The sequence below is a fragment of the Cetorhinus maximus genome, chromosome 14, assembly GCF_964194155.1.
Source record: "Cetorhinus maximus chromosome 14, sCetMax3.hap1.1, whole genome shotgun sequence".
Lineage (NCBI taxonomy): Eukaryota > Metazoa > Chordata > Chondrichthyes > Lamniformes > Cetorhinidae > Cetorhinus > Cetorhinus maximus.
The window spans coordinates 91,633,252-91,653,994 of record NC_135892.1 but is presented as its reverse complement, the minus strand read 5'-3'; the positions used below and the strand labels follow the sequence as shown (position 1 = coordinate 91,653,994).

The window sequence follows — 20,743 nt, the reverse complement described above, 5'->3', positions numbered from 1 at the left end:
CAACAAAGATTTTAAAATTTTTTCCCGTGGATGCCTTTTTCAAATCCAAATGTTTGTTTTTTTTACTATCCAAACAGTGAACAATAAGGTGCCCATCAAGGTGGCTTTTTTGAGTCAAAGAAAGAACAAGTTTATCTGCCACTAAATACGAGAAGAAATAATAAAAAACACAGCATCACACACACAGGTATCAGAAGTAAGGAAAGTTAGAGTCCAAATAAAAATTAAGAATATACAGTTATAAGTTTTTGAGGCGTTTGTTAAACGTTGCAGCTGATTTAAGTTATCTGGTTCCTTGCAGCAGGTAGAGGTAGAAGATGATGTCATTCTTACAAGATCTCAGTTCATTGGTAGGTCTTGGGTACGCTGATATCTTCAACCGGGTGCTGCGTTTAATCCCAGGAGGTGGGGAAAGAGAGTGCGAGACACACACAAACATATACACACACGATCTTTACTGTTCCTCCAGGTTCCTCTGCTTGGCAAACCCAGTTCTTAAAGTCCCCCTTGCTGTCTATTCCAAAGGAATTTGATTACTATGTCTGCTGCAGTCATTGTTGTAGAACAAGTATGTTTTAATGTTTTAATGTTTCATCTCAGAAACTTTTGACATTTCAAGATAGTAGAAACCAACAGGAGATGGGGTTCTTTCAATCCTCCACAGGGCGTATATCCCAGCTGGCTAGCAGTTCCCCATTGTCTTGTTAGTTACTTTTTGAAGTGGGCCTTGACAACCCTAGCATGACATTCCATGAGCAATCATGTCAGGGCATGTGTGCAGTGCAATCCATATAATAGCTTAGTGATCAATTTACATTTCCAGACATCAGGTGACTTGTGGCAGCCATCTTTAGCCAGTGCTTTGTCTTGTCTTTTTAAAGAAAGACCTCTTTAAACAGTTCAGTATGTTTTTGGTTAGCTGGTAAAGGCTGATTATTGGCTGATCACTCAAGTCACAATTTCCCATTGTCGTGACACTATGGGAAGGTAGCATGAATAGGATCTGTAAGAGTTGATCTTGTAAAAGAAAGATTTGGAGATGGTAGCATTTGTGGAAAAAGTACATTTTGTTTTTATTTATTCTTTCAGAGTGTGGGTGTTGCTGGCTAGGCCAGCATTTTCTTGCCCATCCCTAACTGCCCCTGAAAAGGCGATGGTTAGCTGCCACCTTGAACTGTTGAAGGCCATGTGGTGTAGGTATACCCACAGTGCTGTTAGGAAGGGATTTCTAGGATTTTGACCCAGCAACAATGAAGGAACAGCGATATAGTTCCATGTCAGGATGGTGTCTAGCCTGGAGGGGAACTTGCAGGTGGTGTTCCCATGAATCTGCTCCCATTGTCCTTTGATAAAGGTGGTAGAGGTCGCAGGTTCAGAAGGTGCTGTCGAAGGAGTCTTGGCAAGTTGCTGCACTGCATCTTGTAGGTAATACACACTGCTGCCACAATACGTCAATGGTAGAGGAGGGTGTGAATGTTGAAAGTGGTGGATAGATGCTAATCAAATGGGCTGGTTTGTCCTGGATGGTGTCAAGCTTCCCGCTTATCCAGACAAGTGGAGAGTATTCCATCACGCTCCTGACTTGAGCCTCATTTGATAGTGGACAGGCTTTGGGGAGTCAGCAGATGAGTTACTCACCACAGAATTCTTAGCCTCTGACCTGCTTTTGCAGCCACTGTATTTATACAGCTGGTCCAGTTCAATTTCTGGTCAATGGTAACCGCCAGGATGTTGATAGTGGGGGATTCAGCAATGGTAATGGCGTTGAATGTCAAGGGGTGATGGATAGATTCTCTCTTGTTGGAGATGGTCATTGCCTGGCACTTGTGTTGCACAAATATTACTTGCCACTTGTTAGCCCAAGCCTGAATGTTATCCAGGTCTTGCTGAAGATGGACACATACTACTTTATCAGAGGAGTCGTGCTGAACATTGTGCAGTCACCAGTGAACATCCCCAATTCCGACCTTACGGTGGAGGCAAAGTCATTTATGAAGCAGCTGAAGATAGTTGGTCCTAGGACACTACCCAGAGGAACTCCTGCAGCAATGTCCTGGGACTGAGATGACTGACCTCCAACCACAACCATATTCCTTTATGCTAGATATGACTCCAATCAGTGGAGAGATGTGCCCCTGATTCCCTTTGACTTCCAGTTTTACTAGAGCTCCTTGATGCCACACTCAAATGTGGCCTTGGTGTCAAGGCCAGTCACTCTCACCTCACCTTGAGTTCAGCTCTTTTGTCCATGTTTGGACTAAGACTGTAATGAGGTCAGGAGCTGAGTAGCCCTGTTGGAACCCAAACTGAGCGTCCGTGAGCAGGTAAATGAATATAAAATTGAGAGTTGTTACATGCTCATGAAGTTGAATGGGCTATTCCTGTTCCTATGTTCTTCCTCCAAGAAACAAACGCACAAGGGCATTCCCAACGGGAAACCCATTATACATACTTTAGAGGGGGACAGATGGGGAAAGAAAAATGGCATTGTCACTGAGGGTAATGGTGTAAGGTCGCAAAGGAAAGTTCCAATATAGATCAGCTTTCTGTGAATCCTTTTACATAGCTGCTAAACACTTTAAATTAACTTCACCTTTTCCTCTGCAAAGTTGCATACCCATTTTATATCTGTGTACATAAAAAATAGGAGTAGGTCATTCAGTCCCTCAAGCCAACACCACCGTTCAATCAGATCTTGTCTAATATTAGGTCGATTACACTTTCCCACTTTATCCTCAAATCCCTTCATTTCATTTTCATCAGATTTAATTCAAAAATCTGCCAATCTCAAACTAGAATATACTCAATGACTGAGCATCCACAGCTCTCTGGGGTAAAGAATACCAAGTGAAATAAGCAAAGAAATTTCTCCACCTCTCTCCTAAATGGCTGATCCATTATTCTGAGACTGTGACCTCTAGTTCTAGACTCCCCAGCTGGAGAAACACCTCAGCAGCTACCCTGAAAAGCCCTTTAAGTAGTTTACCTATTTCACCGCTCATTCTCCTAAATTCTAGAGGATATAGGCTTAGTCTATTCAATCGTTCCTCATAGGAAAATCTCCTCATCCCAGAAGTTAGTCTAGTGAACCTTCATTGCACTCCCTTGAAGACAGGTGTATCCTTCTTTGGTGGGGTGACCTTAGCTAGGTAGTATTAAACAAGACAATAAAGATGGAAAATGGGATGCATGATATCACAAAATCATTACCACCTCCTTTTAAGAAATCCCCATCCCCACCTACACCATTTTTGGGTGGGTACTTCTGTTTTTAGCCAAATTATTATGGTGGAACATTGAACAGCGATCCAGTCAACCAGATCCCTCCCCAAATTCTGCTCCTGTCTGCAGGAACGTCACCTAAAAATGGGGCAGCAAAAGGAAAAGGTAGGCTAGGACTAGTTAGGAAATGTCTGAAGGAGATTGATGAGACAAGAAGGATAATCCTTTTGGGTCTAAAAACCTTTTCTTTTGGTTTCTGCAAAGTCTTGTGTTCTTAAATAAGCTAAGTATACATTGAATCAATAACTAACTCTCCAAATCCAGTTTGGTGTAGTATGGAAGGCTGGGCCAGATGAATCCTTCAAATATTACCTGCTGCTTCAAGTGCCACTCGCATTTCATGTGAACTCATGGTACCAGAATTATCAGCATCCATCTTCTTGAAGATGTTCTAAATGGAGGAAAAGAAAAAGATTTAAGGAATTCTAAACCTTGAAAAAAAAAAACTCTGGATTTCCTACTCTCTATAAATCAGAAGGGCTAAAGAATAACAGTTAAAATTATGGTCAGAGATGCACCAGGTTGGGTAGGTGGGCCAGGTAAAAGCTACAGTTCATATGCAACATGATAACTTTCATAAAACAGTACTTTCTCGTTAAAACTTAACTTTCAATCAATTGGAAAAACGTGTTCTCTCCCATGGATGTCGTAAGCTCTACACACACCTCTCAGTCAAAATTGCTGGTTCACAGATTTGATGGGCTTCTTTAAATGTCATTCCAAGTGGCCAGCAGGGGGTGCACATATCACACTTTTAACAAATTCTTTACAAAAGTTAACTATGTCTTGGAGTTGATTTTCATATAGAGCATTAATTGGACAGACAGCAGCTATGTATACAGTCTGCCATTCCGATGGAGTCAGTGCGGTGTCTTGGTTGGGCCTCATTTAAATTAAATTAAAAGCAAAATACTGCGGATGCTGGAAATCTAGACAAAAACAAAAATACCTGGAAAAACTCAGCAGGTCTGACAGCATCTGTGGAGAGGAAGGAATACAGTTGACGTTTCGAGTCCGTATGACTCTTCATCAGAACTAAGGAAATAGAGAAATGAGGTGAAATATAAGCTGGTAGAGGTGGGACAGGTAGAGCTGGATAGGGGGCCAGTGATAGGTGGAGGCAAAGAAGAGATTGCCAAAGATGTCATAGACAAAAGGACAAAAGGGTGTTGACGGTGGTCTCTCCTCCATGCCCACCCTCTTTCTGATCCCCCTTTTCCCAATAATTTATAATTTTAAAAAATATATATTTTTCTCTTCCCACCTATTTTTAAATTTATTTCGATCTATTGTGTTATCTCCACCTTTGAGCCCATTTCGATCCCTTCCCCCCACCCCACCCCTACTAGGGCCATCTGCCACTAGCTTGTCCTGCTTGCTACCCTTAATGTCCCCATTAGCACATTCCTTAGATAATATCACCGCCGTCAACACCCCTTTGTACTTTTGTCTATGACATCTTTGGCAATCTCTTCTTTGCCTCCACCTATCACTGGCCCCCTATCCAGCTCTACCTGTCCCACCCCCTCTACCAGCTTATATTTTACCTTATTTCTCTATTTTCTTAGTTCTGATGAACAGTCATATGGACTTGAAACGTCAACTGTATTCCTCTCCGCAGATGCTGTCAGACTCATTTAAATTAATCCGATGACATGCCCATGCAAAACACACTCCTTAAAGGCAGCTTGTCAATCTGAGAACAGGAAATCTGGTGGGGGGCTGACTTCAATCAGAAAACATTTACACTTACCAGTAACTTCTGTAATTTGTTCCAAAATACCTTGAATTCCACTAGTCCAATTTTTCCAGATCGATCCTTCTGTTTTACAATTCTCATTCAGGAAAACTACATAGAAGTATGTCATTTATAGAATATGTGCCCCAAACATGTTGCTTCACCAGCACATGACAATGATAGGACATGGTTCCTCTTGCAGTCATTTCACAACCTCTACCTGGTCACCAGGCAGAGGCAGCAGGCGAACAGAAGGCATTTCCCCAAGGAAATAAGTGAGGTTAAAAAAAACTGAAACCATATACTGCTCTTAAACACCATTTAACAGCTGATTCAAAGACAAAGGGTGGGACCAACAAATCCAGGGAACCCTGGATGTCGAGGGACATGCAGGATTGGATAAAGAGAAAAAGGGAGGCTTATGGCAGATACTAAGGGCTCAAAACAGCGGAAGCCCTAGTGGAGTATAGAATGTGTAGGGGGGAAACTTAAAAAGTAAATTAAGAGTGAAAAAAGGGGGCATAAAAAAACATTAGCAGGTAAAATAAAGGAAAATCCAAAGTTATTTTACAAGTACATTAAGAGTAAGAGGATAACTAGGGTAAGAGTAGGGCCCATTAAGGACCATAGTGGTAATTTGTATGTGGAGCCAGAAGAAGTAGGTAGGGTTCTAAATGAATACTTTGTGTTGGTGTTCACAAGTGAGAGGGACGACGTGGGTATGGAAATCAGGCAGAAGGACTGTGATATAATTAAAGAAATTAGCATAGAAAGGGAGGTGGTTCTAAGTGGTCTGGCAGGCTTAAAAGTAGATAAATCTCCAGGCCCAGATGCAATGTATCACAGGCTGTTGAATGAGACAAGAGAAGAGATAGCAGGGGCGCTGGCAATAATTTTCAATACCTCTCTGGCCACAGAAGATGTGCCAGAGGACTGGAGGACAGCCAATGTGGTACCATTATTCAAGAAGGGAGGAAGGGATAAAGCAGGGAATTACAGGCCAGTCAGTCTAACCTCAGTGGTGGGGGAACTATTGGAAACAATTCTGAGGGACAGAATTAATCTACATTTGGAGAGGCAGGGATTAATCAAGGACAGTCAGCATGGTTTTGTTAAGGGAAGGTCATGTTTGACCAATTTGATTGAATTTTTCGAAGATGTGGCCAGGTGTGTAAATGTGGGCAATGCATTTGATGTAGTCTACTTGGACTTCAGCAAGGCTTTTGATAAGGTCCCGCATGGGAGACTGATAACGAAGGTAAGAGCTCATGGGATCCAAGGCAATTTGGCAAATTGGATCCAGAATTGGCTGTGGCAGGAAGCAGAGGATGATGGTCGAGGGGTGTTTTTGTGACTGGATGCCTGTGTCCAGTGGGGTTCCACAGGGATTGGTGTTGGGTCCCTTGCTGTTTGTGGTATACATAAATGATTTAAACTTGAATGTAGGAGGGTTGATCAGTAAGTTCGCGGGTGACACGAAAATTGGTGGGGTGGTAAATAGTGAGGAGGATAGCCTTAGATTATAGGAGGAGATAGACGGGCTGGTCAAATGGGCTGCTCAGTGGCAAATGGAATTTAATCTAGATAAGTGTGAGGTGACGCACTTGGGCAGGACAAACAAACATGATGGATGGTGGGACCCTGGGAAATACCGAGGATCGGAGGGACCTTGGTGTGCATATCCACCGGTCCCTTAATGTAGTGGGACAGGTAGATAAGGTGGTTAAGAAACCATATGGGACACTTGCCTTTAATTAGCCAAGGCATAGAATATAAGAGCAGGGAGGTTATACTCGAACTGTATAAAACACTGGTTAGACCACTGAGTATTGCGTGCAGTTCCGGAATCTGCATTATAGGGAGGATGTGATTGCATCAGAGTGTGTGCAGAGGAGATTTACCAGGATGTTGCCTGGGCTGGAGAGTTTTAGTTATGGAGAGAGATTTGATAGACTGGGGTTATTTTCCCTAGAACAGAGGAGATTATGGGGGGGACATGATTGAGGTGCATAAAATTATGAGGGGCATAGATAGGGTAGACAGGAAGGAACTTTTCCCCTTGGTGGAGGGATCAACAACCAGGGGGCATAGATTTAAGGTAAGGGGCAGGAAGTTTAGAGGGGGTGTGAGGAAGAATTTTTTTCACCCAGAGGGCGGTGGGAATCTGGAACTCACTGCCTGAAAGGGTGTTAGAGGCAGAAACCCTCATAACATTTAAGAAGTATTTGGATATGCACTTGCGATGCCATGGCATACAAGGCCATGGGCCTAGTGCTGGAAAATGGGATTAGAATAGTTAGGTACTTGTTCGACCGGCGCAGACTCGATGGGCCAAAGGGCCTTTTTCTGTGCTGTAGACCTCTATGACTCTATGATTCAAGACTGACAATAGCAGGAGCCTGGACACAGCTCACCTGATCGGCAAGAGGATATTAATAAATTTGACATTCAAAGCATTTTATAACTGAAATATTTCATATCTGATAGGGCAAAAATTAAACTTCAGATTTTTATTTCATCTAGAGAAAGTAGGAAGAGAGAAACACCACACAGGGTTATTAAAAGGATACATCAAATAGACTGATTACATTTCGACAGGTTTCCAAACTAAAACCATCAGTTTGAATGTCATTACCTAAACAGAAAACAGTACATATTATTTACAGAATGAGGTAATGAAAATATAATTTAAGTCAATATTTATACAATGGTATTAATGAGGGAACACAATTTTTCCATGCAGGAGGCTTCAGAGGCCATATCTTTCAAATAATGAAGTTTGCGGTAATAGTTATAGTTCTATGCAATCTGTCAAACCCAGGAGGCCTTAAGTGCTGCCCAACTCTGGGTTCTTTGATGATGGTTTTCAGCAGAGGGCGTTGAAATCCAGGGAATATCTGATGCATTTATATCTTTATCAAATCCATTATGGAATTGTTTTAATCACCTGTGTTCTGGGACCAAGAATGTTAACTCAATTGCACCAATCCAAAAGAAATCCAGAGGAAAAAGTAGAACTCGGTGCCCTATGTATGCAGGAAATTTTATTTCATTCCAATTCAGCTGAAAAGGAAGTTAAATTCACTGGCTTTACCTAGCTGATGCAACTCTCCAGTGTCAAAAAACCTTTTCAAAAACAAAAATACCTGGAAAAACTCAGCAGGTCTGCCAGCATCTGCGGAGAGGAACACAGTTAACGTTTCGAGTCCGCATGACTCTTCAACAGAACTAAGTAAAAATAGAAGAGAGGTGAAATATTAGCTGGTTTGGGGGGGGGGGGGGGGGAACGGACAAGTAGAGCTGGATAGAGGGCCAGTGATAGGTGGAGATTGCCAAAAGATGTCATAGACAAAAGAACAAAGAGGTGTTGAAGGTGGTGATATTATCTAAGGAATGTGCTAATTAAGGGTAGAAAGCAGGACAACTAGGGCTATTTGTACCTTGCTTGTCCTGCTTTCTACCCTTAATTAGCACATTCCTTAGATAATATCACCACCTTCAACACCTCTTTGTTCTTTTGTCTATGACATCTTTTGGCAATCTCCACCTATCACTGGCCCTCTATCCAGCTCTACTTGTCTCACCCCCCCCTTAAACCAGCTTATATTTCACCTCTCTTCTATTTTTACTTAGTTCTGTTGAAGAGTCATACAGACTCGAAACGTTAACTGTGTTCCTCTCCGCAGATGCTGCCAGACCTGCTGAGTTTTTCCAGGTACTTTTTGTTTTTGTTTTGGATTTCCAGCATCCGCAGTTTTTTGCTTTTATCAAAAAACCTTTTGTCCTCTGCAAGTACTGATCAGATAGGGATCTTGGCTATTTTACACAATGCCCAACCTAGAGGCATATCTAACATTCCATTACCATCCCACCTGAGGCCAGCTAACTAAACACAGATTAAGGATCAAACCTAAGATTCTTAATCTGCGTGGTTCATCAATGATGTCACAGGGGAATCAAGGTGAGCATTCTACGGCGTTGCACCACCATGGGAGTTCCATTCAAAAAGGACCAGATTCCTTTATTCATCCAGGTGAAAATTATAGCAGGTTGTTAACAACTTAATTTGAGCACCAGTACAGTCAGTCACTAGTGTAAATTTATAAAATATTACTTACGGTTCGATACAATTTTGTTCAGTATCCTCTGCAGCTCAAAGGCAGAAATCTCTGCATCCTGGATTTGAAAGAGCAAAAAAAAGATTTTTGGCATATCCATATCCCTCCTAGGAAACCAGCCCAAACTCAAATAAGTCAGGAGGTGCCAAGATATTTTTTCCCTCAAAGTGAAAGGAAAATATTTGGGGTGATTTTCCTTGTTTTTTTTTCAATTGTCCAATTTGTTTTTAATTAATGTTATGGTCTCTGCCCCAATAACCTCTTGTTTCTAGTTCTAATATATACCTTTTTATAAAAACCTTTTTATAAAAACATTTTAATATTCCCTTTGTTCTTCTAGTGATAAATTTTAATCCATATAATCTTGTTACCAATTAGTTAACTAGCAGAAAATTTACCATATCAGAGAATACTATTACCCTATAATTCCTGACTGATCTTTTTCCTCTTTCTTGAACAGAGCTGTAACATTTTGCCAATAATGCCTTGATAAATCAGTCTACCTGCCTGATTTGAATTTAAACAAAGCTTGGCAGTTAACTGTTTCCAGGTGCATTCCCCATGGCAATGCCTCTACCAGCAGAGTCTTTTTTGCCAATCAGCGCCCTCTCCTCATACAGTATAAATTGTTGTTCCCTTTAGATTTAGAATCTGTCCTGGTGTGTGCAAGACAAAAAGCTTCAACAACATGTCTCTTTTTTCAGCATCCTCTAATTCTTTGGCAAAGTTCCTGTTTCTGAATTTTTTGGAGGAAAACATCCGAATCTAGTGGCTTTTTAATATTAAAACAGTTAAAGGAGTAGATATTAACGTTTAACAGTAGTCGTGGTCCTTTGACAACCTCCTCAGGCTGATATGAAATACTTAAGCATTTCTGCTATTCCCTTTCTCTGAAATGCAAGATGCCCTCTCTTATCTCTAAGGGACAATTCTCCTTCTTTGACTATTCTATAGCCCTCGCCTTTTTCATTTACATCGAAATGTTTTTGCTGTTTATCTATACATTTTATAATCACTTTTAAATACCTCAATTTTACTCTAACCTGTCTACTTAACCATGAAACTCCTGCCCCTGATCAATATCTCTCTACATATAGTTGCAATGCATTTAATTGTATTTTGTTTCATATTTGAATGATTTCTGATTGATGATCTATTGTTTAATCTGCTATTTTTCCCTAAGATCATGGCTAGGTGCCTTTTCATGCCTTTGAAATTAGTTCAGTTTTAGTCTAACACTTTTATGTTTATTTAGTTTTAATGTAAACCTCATTAGTTTGAGTGTGGATACCCAAGTACCTTGATGTCCTTGGTTGCCTGGAATCAGCACACTAGTTAAATAGTTTTCTGTTGAGCTTAGGACACATTTTATAAGTGGGTCTAAGGTGAGGATGTCTTCTCAAATAAAGGGCTGACAAAATGTGTGAAATTCACTCAGCCATGTCTATGATGGTCCAAAATATTAGCTTAGTCACTTGTGTTTATGAGAAAGAAAATGACCAGAAGAGTCTAAGAGGGCAATATAGCCATGATAAAATATGAAGAGCTTAAGAGGGTAATAATAATTAAAATATGCTAATTCAAAGAGATTGGGAAGGGCCAAGTGTGTTTTGCTGGCTCCATGTTATTCTAAGTCATAACAGCACAGGAGACCGCATTCAGTTTACTGATTCCATGCTGGCTCTCTGTAAAGCAATCCAGTCAGTCCCATTCCTCTGCTCTATCCACAGCCTTGCAAGTTTATTTCTCCCTAGACCCCATCCAATTTCCTTTTGAAATCATGTGCATCGCTGCTTCCACCACACTTGTTATTACCACTTGCTGCGTTAAAAAAAGTTCTTTCACCCCTTGCATCTCTTGCCTAAATTTGTGTCTTCTGCCCTTGCACCATTAGCTAATGGGAACAGCTTTTCTTTGTCTAAACCTGTCATAATCTTGTACAGCTGTATCAAATCATCCCTCAATCTCTTTTGCTATGGAGCATAAATCAACACAAGGAGAGAGAGAACGGCGAGACTTTGGAGCATAAACCAGCGAGGTTTGGGGAAGTTTTGGATCAACCGTGTTTGGAGAAAAATCAAAGTGTGATGTCACAGGGAAACAGATAAGTGATTGGTTGGTGAAGGGAGATTTAGAAATCCAAAGAGAAAAATTGAGGCATCAGAACAGCATAGTGATGTGGGTAAAGGCAAGCAGAATGGGACAGGAAGGGACAGAGTTTAACAAAATTGTACATCAGCAAAATGGCATTGCAGGGAATAAAAGTAAAAAAACAAATTAAAGCTTCTTTATCTGAATGCACGAAGCATCTGCAATAAGATAGATGAACTAGTGGCACAAAGAGAGGTAAATGCTTTTGATCTAATTGCTATTATAGACACATGGTTACAAGGTGATCAAGGTTGGGAAATAGATATCCCAAGGTACACAATATTTCGGAAAGACAAAGACAGAATGACAAAGGAGGAGGGGTAGCTGTGAGATAAAGGGTGACATAAGGACATTAGTGAGAAAAGGATCTGGCCTCAGAAGATCATGAAGTAGAATCCATATGGGTGGAAATAAGGAATAACAAGAGTCAGAAAACACTGGTGAGAGTAGTTTAGACGCCCCCTAACAGTAATTATATCATTGGGTAGAGCATTAAACAAGAAATTATTGGAGCTTGTAACATAGGAAATGTAATAATTATGGGGGACTTTAATCTTCATACAGACTGGAATCAAAGTGGCAAGAGTGGTCTAGAGGCTGAGTTTGTAGAATGTTTTCATGACTGTTTCTTGAAAAAATACATTGTGGAACCAACTAGGGATAAAGTTCTCTCAGATCTGGTATTGTCTAATGGAGCAGGGTTAATTAGTAGTGTAATAGTTAAAGATCCACTGTGAAATAGTGATCATAACATCATTTAATTCCATGGTAGACTTGAAAGTGACATATTCCAATCACAGACAAGAAACTTAAACTTAAACAAAGCAAATTACATAGATGTGAGGGGAGAACTGGCTAAGATTAATTGGGTAAATAGACCAAAAGGTATGGCAGTAAACAAACAGTGGGAAACATTTTAAAAAGCAATTCAAAATGTTCAATAAAAATGCCGTGCATTTAATAGCAAAAACTTAGCAAGACCGACCCATCTGTGGTTCACTCAGGATAGTATAAGATAGTTAAGGATGCTATTAGATTAAAATAAGGTATTTTAATCTAATTTTGCAATAAACTATTGCAAAAAAAAGTAGCAAGTCTGAGGATTGGGAGTGTTTTAGAAACCAAAGGCCCACCACGAAGTTGATAAAAAGGAAAAAAATAGAATGAGAGTAAACAAGCCAGAAATATAAAAACAGATTGGAAGAGCTTTTGTAAGTATATAAGGAAGAGAGTAGCTAAAGTAAAAGTTGGCCCTTTCGAGGCAGAGGCAGGAGAAATTATCACGGGGAATGAGGAAATGGCAGAGGCATTTTGTGTCTTGCACTGTGAAGACAGACACAAGTTTCATACAAGAAATAGACAGTAACTTAAGGACTTAAAAAGGTGAGGAAATTAATATCAACATAGAAAAGGTTTTGGAGAAACTTAAAGGATTAAAATATGACAAATCCCCAGGACCTGAGGGCCAACACCCTAGGGTTCTCAAAGAGATACCTGCAGAGATAATGGATGTGCCAGCTATGACTTTCCAAAATTCTTTAGATTCGAGAAGAGTCCCATTAGATTGGAAGTTGGCAAATGTTACACTGCTTTTTAAGAAAAGGAGAAAGAAAGTAAAGTTACAGCCAATTAGCCTAACATCAGTTGTTGGGAAAATGCTGAGATCTATTATTAAGGAAGTCTTAACAATGCCCTTAGAACAAGTCAACATGGTTCTATTAAAGGGAAATCCTATTTGACAAATTTATTGAAGTTTTTTGAGGACGTGGCTAGTAGGGTAGATAAAGCGGAATCAGTAGATGTAGTATACTGGAATTTCCAAAAGGCATTCGATAAGGTACCACACAAAAGTTTAATAGGCAAGATAGGGGCTCATGGAGTTGGTTGGTGGGGTTGTGGTGTGTGGGGTGGGGTGGGTGGGGGGGGGGGGGGTGGTGGTAATATATTAGCATGGTTAGAGGATTGGTTAACGGATAGAAAGCAGAGTGGGTATAAACAGGGCTTTTTCAAGCTGGCAGGCAGTGAATAGCGGAATGCCACAATGATCAGTGCTGGGGCCTCAGCTAGTTTCAATCTGTAGTAATGACTTAGATGAAGAGACAGAGTAATGTATCTAAGTTTGCTAATGATATAAAACTACTTGGAAAGCTGTGGGGAAGACAGAGGCTTCAAGCAGCTATGGACAGGCAAAGTGAGTAGGCAACAAGATGGCAGATGGAGCATAATGTAGAGTTATTCACTTTGGTCATAAGAAAAGCAGAAGCTTTTTTTAAAAAAGGTGTGAAACACAAATAAGAGCAAGAGTAGACCATGTGGTACGTCATGCCTGCTCTGCCATTCAATAAGATCATGGCTGATCTTGGGCTTCATCTCCATTTTCCTGCCCGTTCCCCAGTCCCTTAATTCCCCAAGAGATCAAAAATCTGTCTATGCTAGCCTTAAATGTGTTCAAAGGTGGAACATCCACAACCCCTTGGAGTAGAGTATTCCAAAGATCCACAACCCTTTGAATGCAATAATTTCTCCTAATTTCTGTCCTAAATGATTATCTGGAGACTGTGCCTCCATGTTTTAGGATGCTGGAACCATTCTGATAAAGCCCCTCTGCACCCTTTCAAGGACCTTCACATCTTTACTAAAGTGTGATGACCACAACTGGATGCCATAACTCTTGTTGTGGCCGAACCAGAGCTTTATAAAAGTTCAGCATAACTTCCCCGCTTTTGTACTCTTATACCCCTATTTATGAAGCTCAAGGTCCCATATGCTTTGCTAAAATTACTCTCTCACTAAGTCCACAAACATACTTCTCAATTTACTCTATAATTTTAATTTTAACTATTCTAGAGTACTCTTCAAATGGCATGCACAAGATTAAAGTTGCAAAAGACTAGTGGAACAATCTGAGCAGTGAATGTAAATTTCTCACCTGCCCTGCCAAGTAATCAAACAAATTCTCGAAATTGGAGCTAATGTCTTCTTCATCGACCTTTAGGATTTTTGAGAGAAGAATTGAATTGAGTGCACATGTAACCATGCATAGCCAGAAAAAGAAATATTAACAGCAGCACTATATTGCATTATACATCCAGGAATCCAACTCACTTAAAATGTAGCAGCTCTCATACTATTAATATGGCATGATACACGGTTTTAATAGCATAAAATAACAGATGAAATATGTGGACATTATTCTTTAGAGGCAAAGATATGTCTAGTATGCCAGCACCATTCTTTCTGAAACTCAGGGCTAGAGGAGGGTCTCAGTTCCTAGGGCAGCATTTATTACCCATCCCTAAATCCCCTTGAGAAGTGGTGAGCTGCCTTCTTGAACTGCTGCAGTCCCTGTGGTCATAGGTACACCCACAGTGCTGTTCGGGAGAGTGTTCCAGGATTTTGACCGAACTCCATTTATCACAGGAGGGTCTCTCCACTATGTTGAATCACTTTTCAGGGATTACTCCATCTGCAAAGGATTAGTAAAGATCCTCGCCCTGATCATCACCCACAGTCCACGAAGAGCTCTGATTAGTTTTCAAAGAAGCACAGAGCAATGAAAAAGCATGTTACTGATTAACCTTCTATTGAAGGCAAAAACACCAAACAGTGGCACAATTAAGGATTTGTTCCATTGTACAGTTGCACAAAGTAATGAGGTAGAGGTCTGTGTCCATCATTCCTTACATGCCCAGGGGATTGTAGTTGACAGTATGAAGATACCTGAAAATCTAGAGCGAGAATGGACGTTTAGCCCAGCAAATTCACAATATCCACCATCCATGTAGGGTTATCCTTTTGTGAACTTTCCTCCCACATCACAGGCTGCATTTTACATACCTGTGTTTTCAGCAGGGGCTTGGGGCCAGGGGCGGGGGGCGGGGGGGGGTGTCAGAATATAAAATAGGTCAAGTGGCTAGCCCACCACCCTCCCATCCACCCGGCTCACCCCCATAACGTATGCCAGGTGAGGAGTGGCGCTGAAATCAGCAGCCCCCAGTCCATATGTGAATAAATAATTAAGGGTTCATTCAGGCTTCTTAACAAGCCTACTGACCTGAATAATATGCTGCCCATGCCAGAACATGGTTAGCATTAGCAGTCAGGCAGGAGTGGGCCAGGATTATCAAAAGAGAAGGGTGTGGGGTGTGGGGGGGTGGGGGGAGGCGTGCAGGTCCAACACTTCAACTAGCCAGGTGCAAGGGAGAGATGGCCAATAAAAGTTGGGACGTGGGGCTGGTGACATTTAAAATGATAACTTCTTTGATATTGAGAACGAGCTAAATCAACGGGCAGCCAGAACATCTCAAAGAACAAAATGATAATTAGTCACATATACCTCCTCATCTTCCAGTTTTGCATCAACTTCACTATCCATCACTCTGTGTTGGAAAACAATACACATTACTTACAGTGAAACATTCAGATACGTTCCATGTATCTTGAGCACGTTTCAATTAAAATGTCTAGAAGCACATCAGTAATACATTTTCATGCAACACAATTCTTTCTAGAGTTAGCTGATTTCCTCCAACTTTCTCCACACTTCCTCCAATTCGGAAGGAAGTAAATTGACATGCTGGGATATTCCATAGGCACTAGCGCTCTATAGTACTTTGCTCAAACTGTTATTTTTCACATCACTTTGCCAACAACTGCCTCCAGGTTATTTTATAATAGAGCGCATCACAGACAAGTCTAATCTCACATTCAACCAGTATTCATATTTGCATGCTTTCTAAACTGGCCTCAGGAGAGCAATCAGGAAGGAAGCCTTGCCAAGCTTAAATTAGTTTAGGGGTACAGAGACCACGTGTAATACCTTTCCATTGAAACTGGCCAACTCAGCAGAGACTAGAAATTTAAACTGGTACCTCATATTTTTGCAGAGATCAAATTCATTAGTTGCATGCAATTTAATTCTATCCTAAACATTTATAAAGTACTCCACTCCGCACATTTAAGATTTGTATGCCAGAAAAATGACGCTCAAATTTAGCAAACTATACAAGAATGGCATCTTGCTTTCCGAACCATTTTTCTGCTATTTTGTCTGAAATTAACAGTGCAAGGTAGATTTATTTTTTCTTGAAGGATGAAGTGCTAGGAAATTAAATATATTCTTGCAGTTATGCACTCGGTCAGACAAGTTGGTCAGTAAAAAAAAAAAACACACTTCATTTACACTGATCTGAAATTTACTAATGTTCAAATGAGTGTGTTGTGTGTGTGCGTGTCAGTGTCACACTTCCATTTTGCACACATCCACATCTTTGGACATGAATGATATTGCAGTTTCACAAAAAACTACTTACAATCAAATGACACAGGAGGTAGCCATTTGGCCCATTGTGCTTGTGCCAGCTCTTTGAAACAGACATCCAATTAATTCCACCCCCCCAGCTTTCCTCACAGCCCTGAAAATTTTCCTCTTCAAGTATTTACCCAATTCCCTTTTGAAAGTTATTGCTGAATCTGCTTCCCACCACCCTTTCAGGCAGTACATTCCAGATCATCATAACTCACTGCATAAAAAAAGTTATCTCCCTCTGTTTTTTTTGCCAATTATCTTAAACCTTTGTCTACTGATCCACCTACCAGTGAAAAAGGCTGTCTCCCCATTTACCTTATAAAAACCCCTCAAATTTTGAAGATCTCTATGAAATCTCCCCTTAACCTACTCTGCTCTAAAAAGAACAACCCAGCTTCTCTGATCTCTCCATGTAATTTCAACACATTTCATGTAGGACCATTAGAACAGGCCAAGATTTGGTCCTAATTCAATATAACTTCTTCATGATGGAAATCCTGCATCCACAAGTACGTGGGGTATCCACCAGACTTCTGTTGAAGTTACAGAAATGAACTGGGAGCAACTCTGGACATTCCCGCCCATTCCTGGACTCAAAGCCAGGTTGAAGGGTAACAATAACAGTTAAGTTTTGAAAAGAATGGCACCATCTAGTTCCCAAATGCTCCCTTTAAAAAAAAATCCAGCTGTCACTGCCTTTCACAGCATTTGCTGATATCCAAGTCCCATAACAATGTTGTTCATACTTACAGTACTTCAGCTTGTTTCTCTGAAAAGATCCGAATCGCAAAGTCTCCATTTTTACGTGGCTCGTAAGTGGATGGTATAATGAAATACTGCCCAGGTTCAAGAGCAAGCCGGCTCATGACCTCCCGCAGATTGATGAAGGTTTCTGATCTTGCGCTGGCTGCGTGTGTCATGAAAAAATCTCTCTTCAGCTGAATATTAATTTGGTCTTTATACTAATTTATAGAAACAAAAACAAAAAAAAAATCACATCAACTTGCTTCTGATTTTGCAATATTTCTGAAATGTTATTACAACCCATAGATTATATAGAATACTTCAAATGTAAGATTTGTACAATAGACAGAATACAAATTATTTCCATAGCTTGCGAGTTACCAAATGTGTAACCCTCCAACCCCATTCAATGATATCATCACTACCGGGACAGCAACAAAACAGCAAAGTGTTGGTCAACTCCTCATCCACTTCACTGTTAAAATCCTCCCTCAGCACCATGTCGATTTTGTAGGGCAAGTTAGACAATGCGAGAGGAAAATCAAAATGATATCCATCAATTTTAATAATTTTTAAATGCATCTTCTGGACAGGTGAACAGGGTGCTCCATAGCATCCAAAAAGATACTCTCCAAAGTTTGAACTGTCTGGTGTGGTAAGAATTTATTGGATGCAAAGAGGCTATAGAATGAAAGAAAATAAATAACATGAACTCAGCATTCTATAACCTGGATTTTGTGGAGTCTGGAGAGACTGCGCCTTATACAAAATGGCGCCAGGACCCAGAATCTGGAAGTCCAGTCCCCATTTCCGACAAATCCTATGTTTGCCGGTAGGGATAAGGTGGCAGGATGTGACTCACGAGATAAACCTGAACCCAGCAGGGCCATTTGAACTCGGTGCCAAGTTCAAACAGTCCCTATTTTCACTGGCATGAGGTCTGTTTCCCACAGTGTGAGACTTACGATTTTTTAAACAGTAGACATGGATGCTTGTGAAAGAGTGGATAAGGTCTGTGGAAGTGTCTAGCAGTCAAGTTATTTAAATCCCCTGCCCTTTAAATTTTGAAAAAAAACTGCGCCCCCAAGTTGAAAAAATAGTAATCGGTGCCTTCAGTTTCAATAGCTGTTTGTTGACATTACCCTAAGGGTTATCATTATTGTATTATTAATGCTTTGCTGTTTCCACAACCTATCATTATCATAATGGGAGGGGGGCTGTAAATTCAGTTTGTCTGTCCAAGAGGGATTATTTTAAGGGATTAGCTGTCTTTTATGTGGAGCTACGAATATAAATGTTTATTTGTTCTTATAAGGGATTAAGTACTTGATGAGATTTAAATGTATTGAATGGGCTTTTATCAGTGAGAGTGTTTTTATACAGTGTAACGTGTAATAGATACTTAGAAGTTTATATTTTATTTAATCTCGGCATGGCTCCTGAGGTCCACCCCTGATGGATACTGGGCGAATTACCATGGAGGGTATAAGGGCAAAGGGTGGTGGTTGGGGATCACAGGTTGGCACTAAATTGGCATAAGGCTACAAGGGGGCCATGGAGATGAGTGGATGGTTATGTGTTGGCACTAAATTGGCATAGGGACTATAAGGGGCCCTAGGGATGTGGGGGTAATAGGTTGGCATTGCGGGTATGAGGGGCCATGGGGCTGGATATGGTGGCATGAGTTGGCCTTAATGGGGCTAGGTAGTGGGTAGGGAGGGGGGGGTTGCTGAGGGGATATGAGAGGGTGAGAGCTAGAGTGTGCAAATGCTTCTATTACAACTGGGACGAAATCCCAGAGCACTGAGGCAGACCTTTTAACCAGCCCACCTTGGCACTCAGTAGCCCATGGCTGCAACTGGGGCAACGGGCCCGACTCCAGCGCGCACCCATCCCCTGGAACAAAGATCCCATTATTCAGGGAACTTTATCCTGAGGTAGGTTTGGAGAGGTTGGTGTGGAGAGGTGTGAAATTTCTGCCTCTGACTTTTACTTTGGAACTTTTCTCTTCTTTTAGGGTTGTGAAGGGAATTTTCCTTGGGTGAAGAGCAAGATAGTCGATATTGCATTGACTGCCTATTATATGTCCCGCTCATTAGCCAGTTCCATTGACTTTAGCCTATTCATCTGATGATACTCATTCTGTGCTACTGCCCAAGGCAGAATTGCCCACACTGATATCTGAATACTTACCCTTAACTGTAACTCCAGAACCAAAAAATGAGGGACAATTGGACAACCATGTTTTGAGACAAAAAAAAAGCTGGAATTGGAGCACTGTGTGCTATTCAGCAGCATGGTATGATGTGAGGTCACTGTCAAAATTGCCTACAGAAAAATCCTTTACTATAGCCACAATGTCAGTGTCAAAGGAGGAGATTTTCCAGCAACAAATCACCGCACCTAGCAGGTGACATTAATATTACTTGGAGCAGTCACTTGCTCCCTTTGCTAGGCGTAGGCCAGGATTTTCCAGCTCCGTTGAGGGTGGGACCCGCCATGGGCAAGGCGGCGCCCAAGCCAGAATCCACTGACGTGCGGCAGGACCGGAAGATCCCAGCGACGGGCGGGTGCAGAAAATCCCGCCCATAGTGTATAAGGCAAAAATGTTTCTTTAGTAGTGTTTTCAAAATTGGTTTGAAGATTAATTGGGTAATACACAGCATATTAACAACTAGCAAAATACCACCTGCATATGACAATCTAATTAATTTTGTAGTCTGGATCTTAATCCTACGCACCTCATCAGGGACCTGTGGAACAAAATAAAAAGAACATAAGGCTAAAGGGTTTTACTAGACGGCTAAACAACTGAGGTAATGTTTTCAAATACTGTGACCCATATGAAATGAAATGCAATGAAACCCATAGTAACATTTCAGTAATGATACTAATGACAGTTAATAACGTCTGTGCCCTAAAATGAAATATTATATTGGTAAAGCTTCAATATTGAGAAATGTAAGTAGATTTAACTTAAGAACAAATGGAGTATTTGTCACCATCTGCCCCTTGAAGCTACTAGAGCACAAGAAAGTGTGGAGAAAGGGCCATTTAACCCTGCAAAGAAAAACCCAACCTCTAACTATGGACAAAATTTCCTATCAAGGTCACTACTGCACACATCATCACCACCATAGGGAAATGTTCTGCATAATTTTTTTCTATTCTCGAAATAATCAAGAAAAGCTCACAAACATTCAACCATTCTTGCACATCCACATGCGATATGGTCATAGGAATATTTATTACTGGTTTCCCTGAGGCCATTAAGGTAATATGGGACTAGAGTTATGTGATGGCTAAACCAGCCTCCCCAAAGGAGATGGATTTTACAACAACTGTTTCAACAACTTGGGAGCTTTCATGGTCATTTAGTGGTGCTAGTCCACTAGTTGCTAG

General features: G+C 40.9%; 1 protein-coding gene across 1 annotated transcript in view; it reads right to left on the bottom strand.

The window, feature by feature from the left end:
- Positions 1 to 20,743, bottom strand: part of LOC144689827 (calpain-2 catalytic subunit-like) — an 82,706-nt gene that overhangs the window by 4,552 nt on the left and 57,411 nt on the right. Inside the window, exons 11-18 of the mRNA XM_078557234.1 lie at positions 20,083 to 20,094; positions 17,348 to 17,559; positions 15,626 to 15,668; positions 14,219 to 14,278; positions 9,139 to 9,196; positions 7,591 to 7,655; positions 5,036 to 5,104; positions 3,595 to 3,673 (exon numbers count right to left, since the gene is read on the bottom strand). Coding sequence (XP_078413360.1) covers positions 3,595 to 3,673; positions 5,036 to 5,104; positions 7,591 to 7,655; positions 9,139 to 9,196; positions 14,219 to 14,278; positions 15,626 to 15,668; positions 17,348 to 17,559; positions 20,083 to 20,094 — 598 coding nt within the window. The remainder of the gene's footprint in view (positions 1 to 3,594; positions 3,674 to 5,035; positions 5,105 to 7,590; positions 7,656 to 9,138; positions 9,197 to 14,218; positions 14,279 to 15,625; positions 15,669 to 17,347; positions 17,560 to 20,082; positions 20,095 to 20,743) is intronic.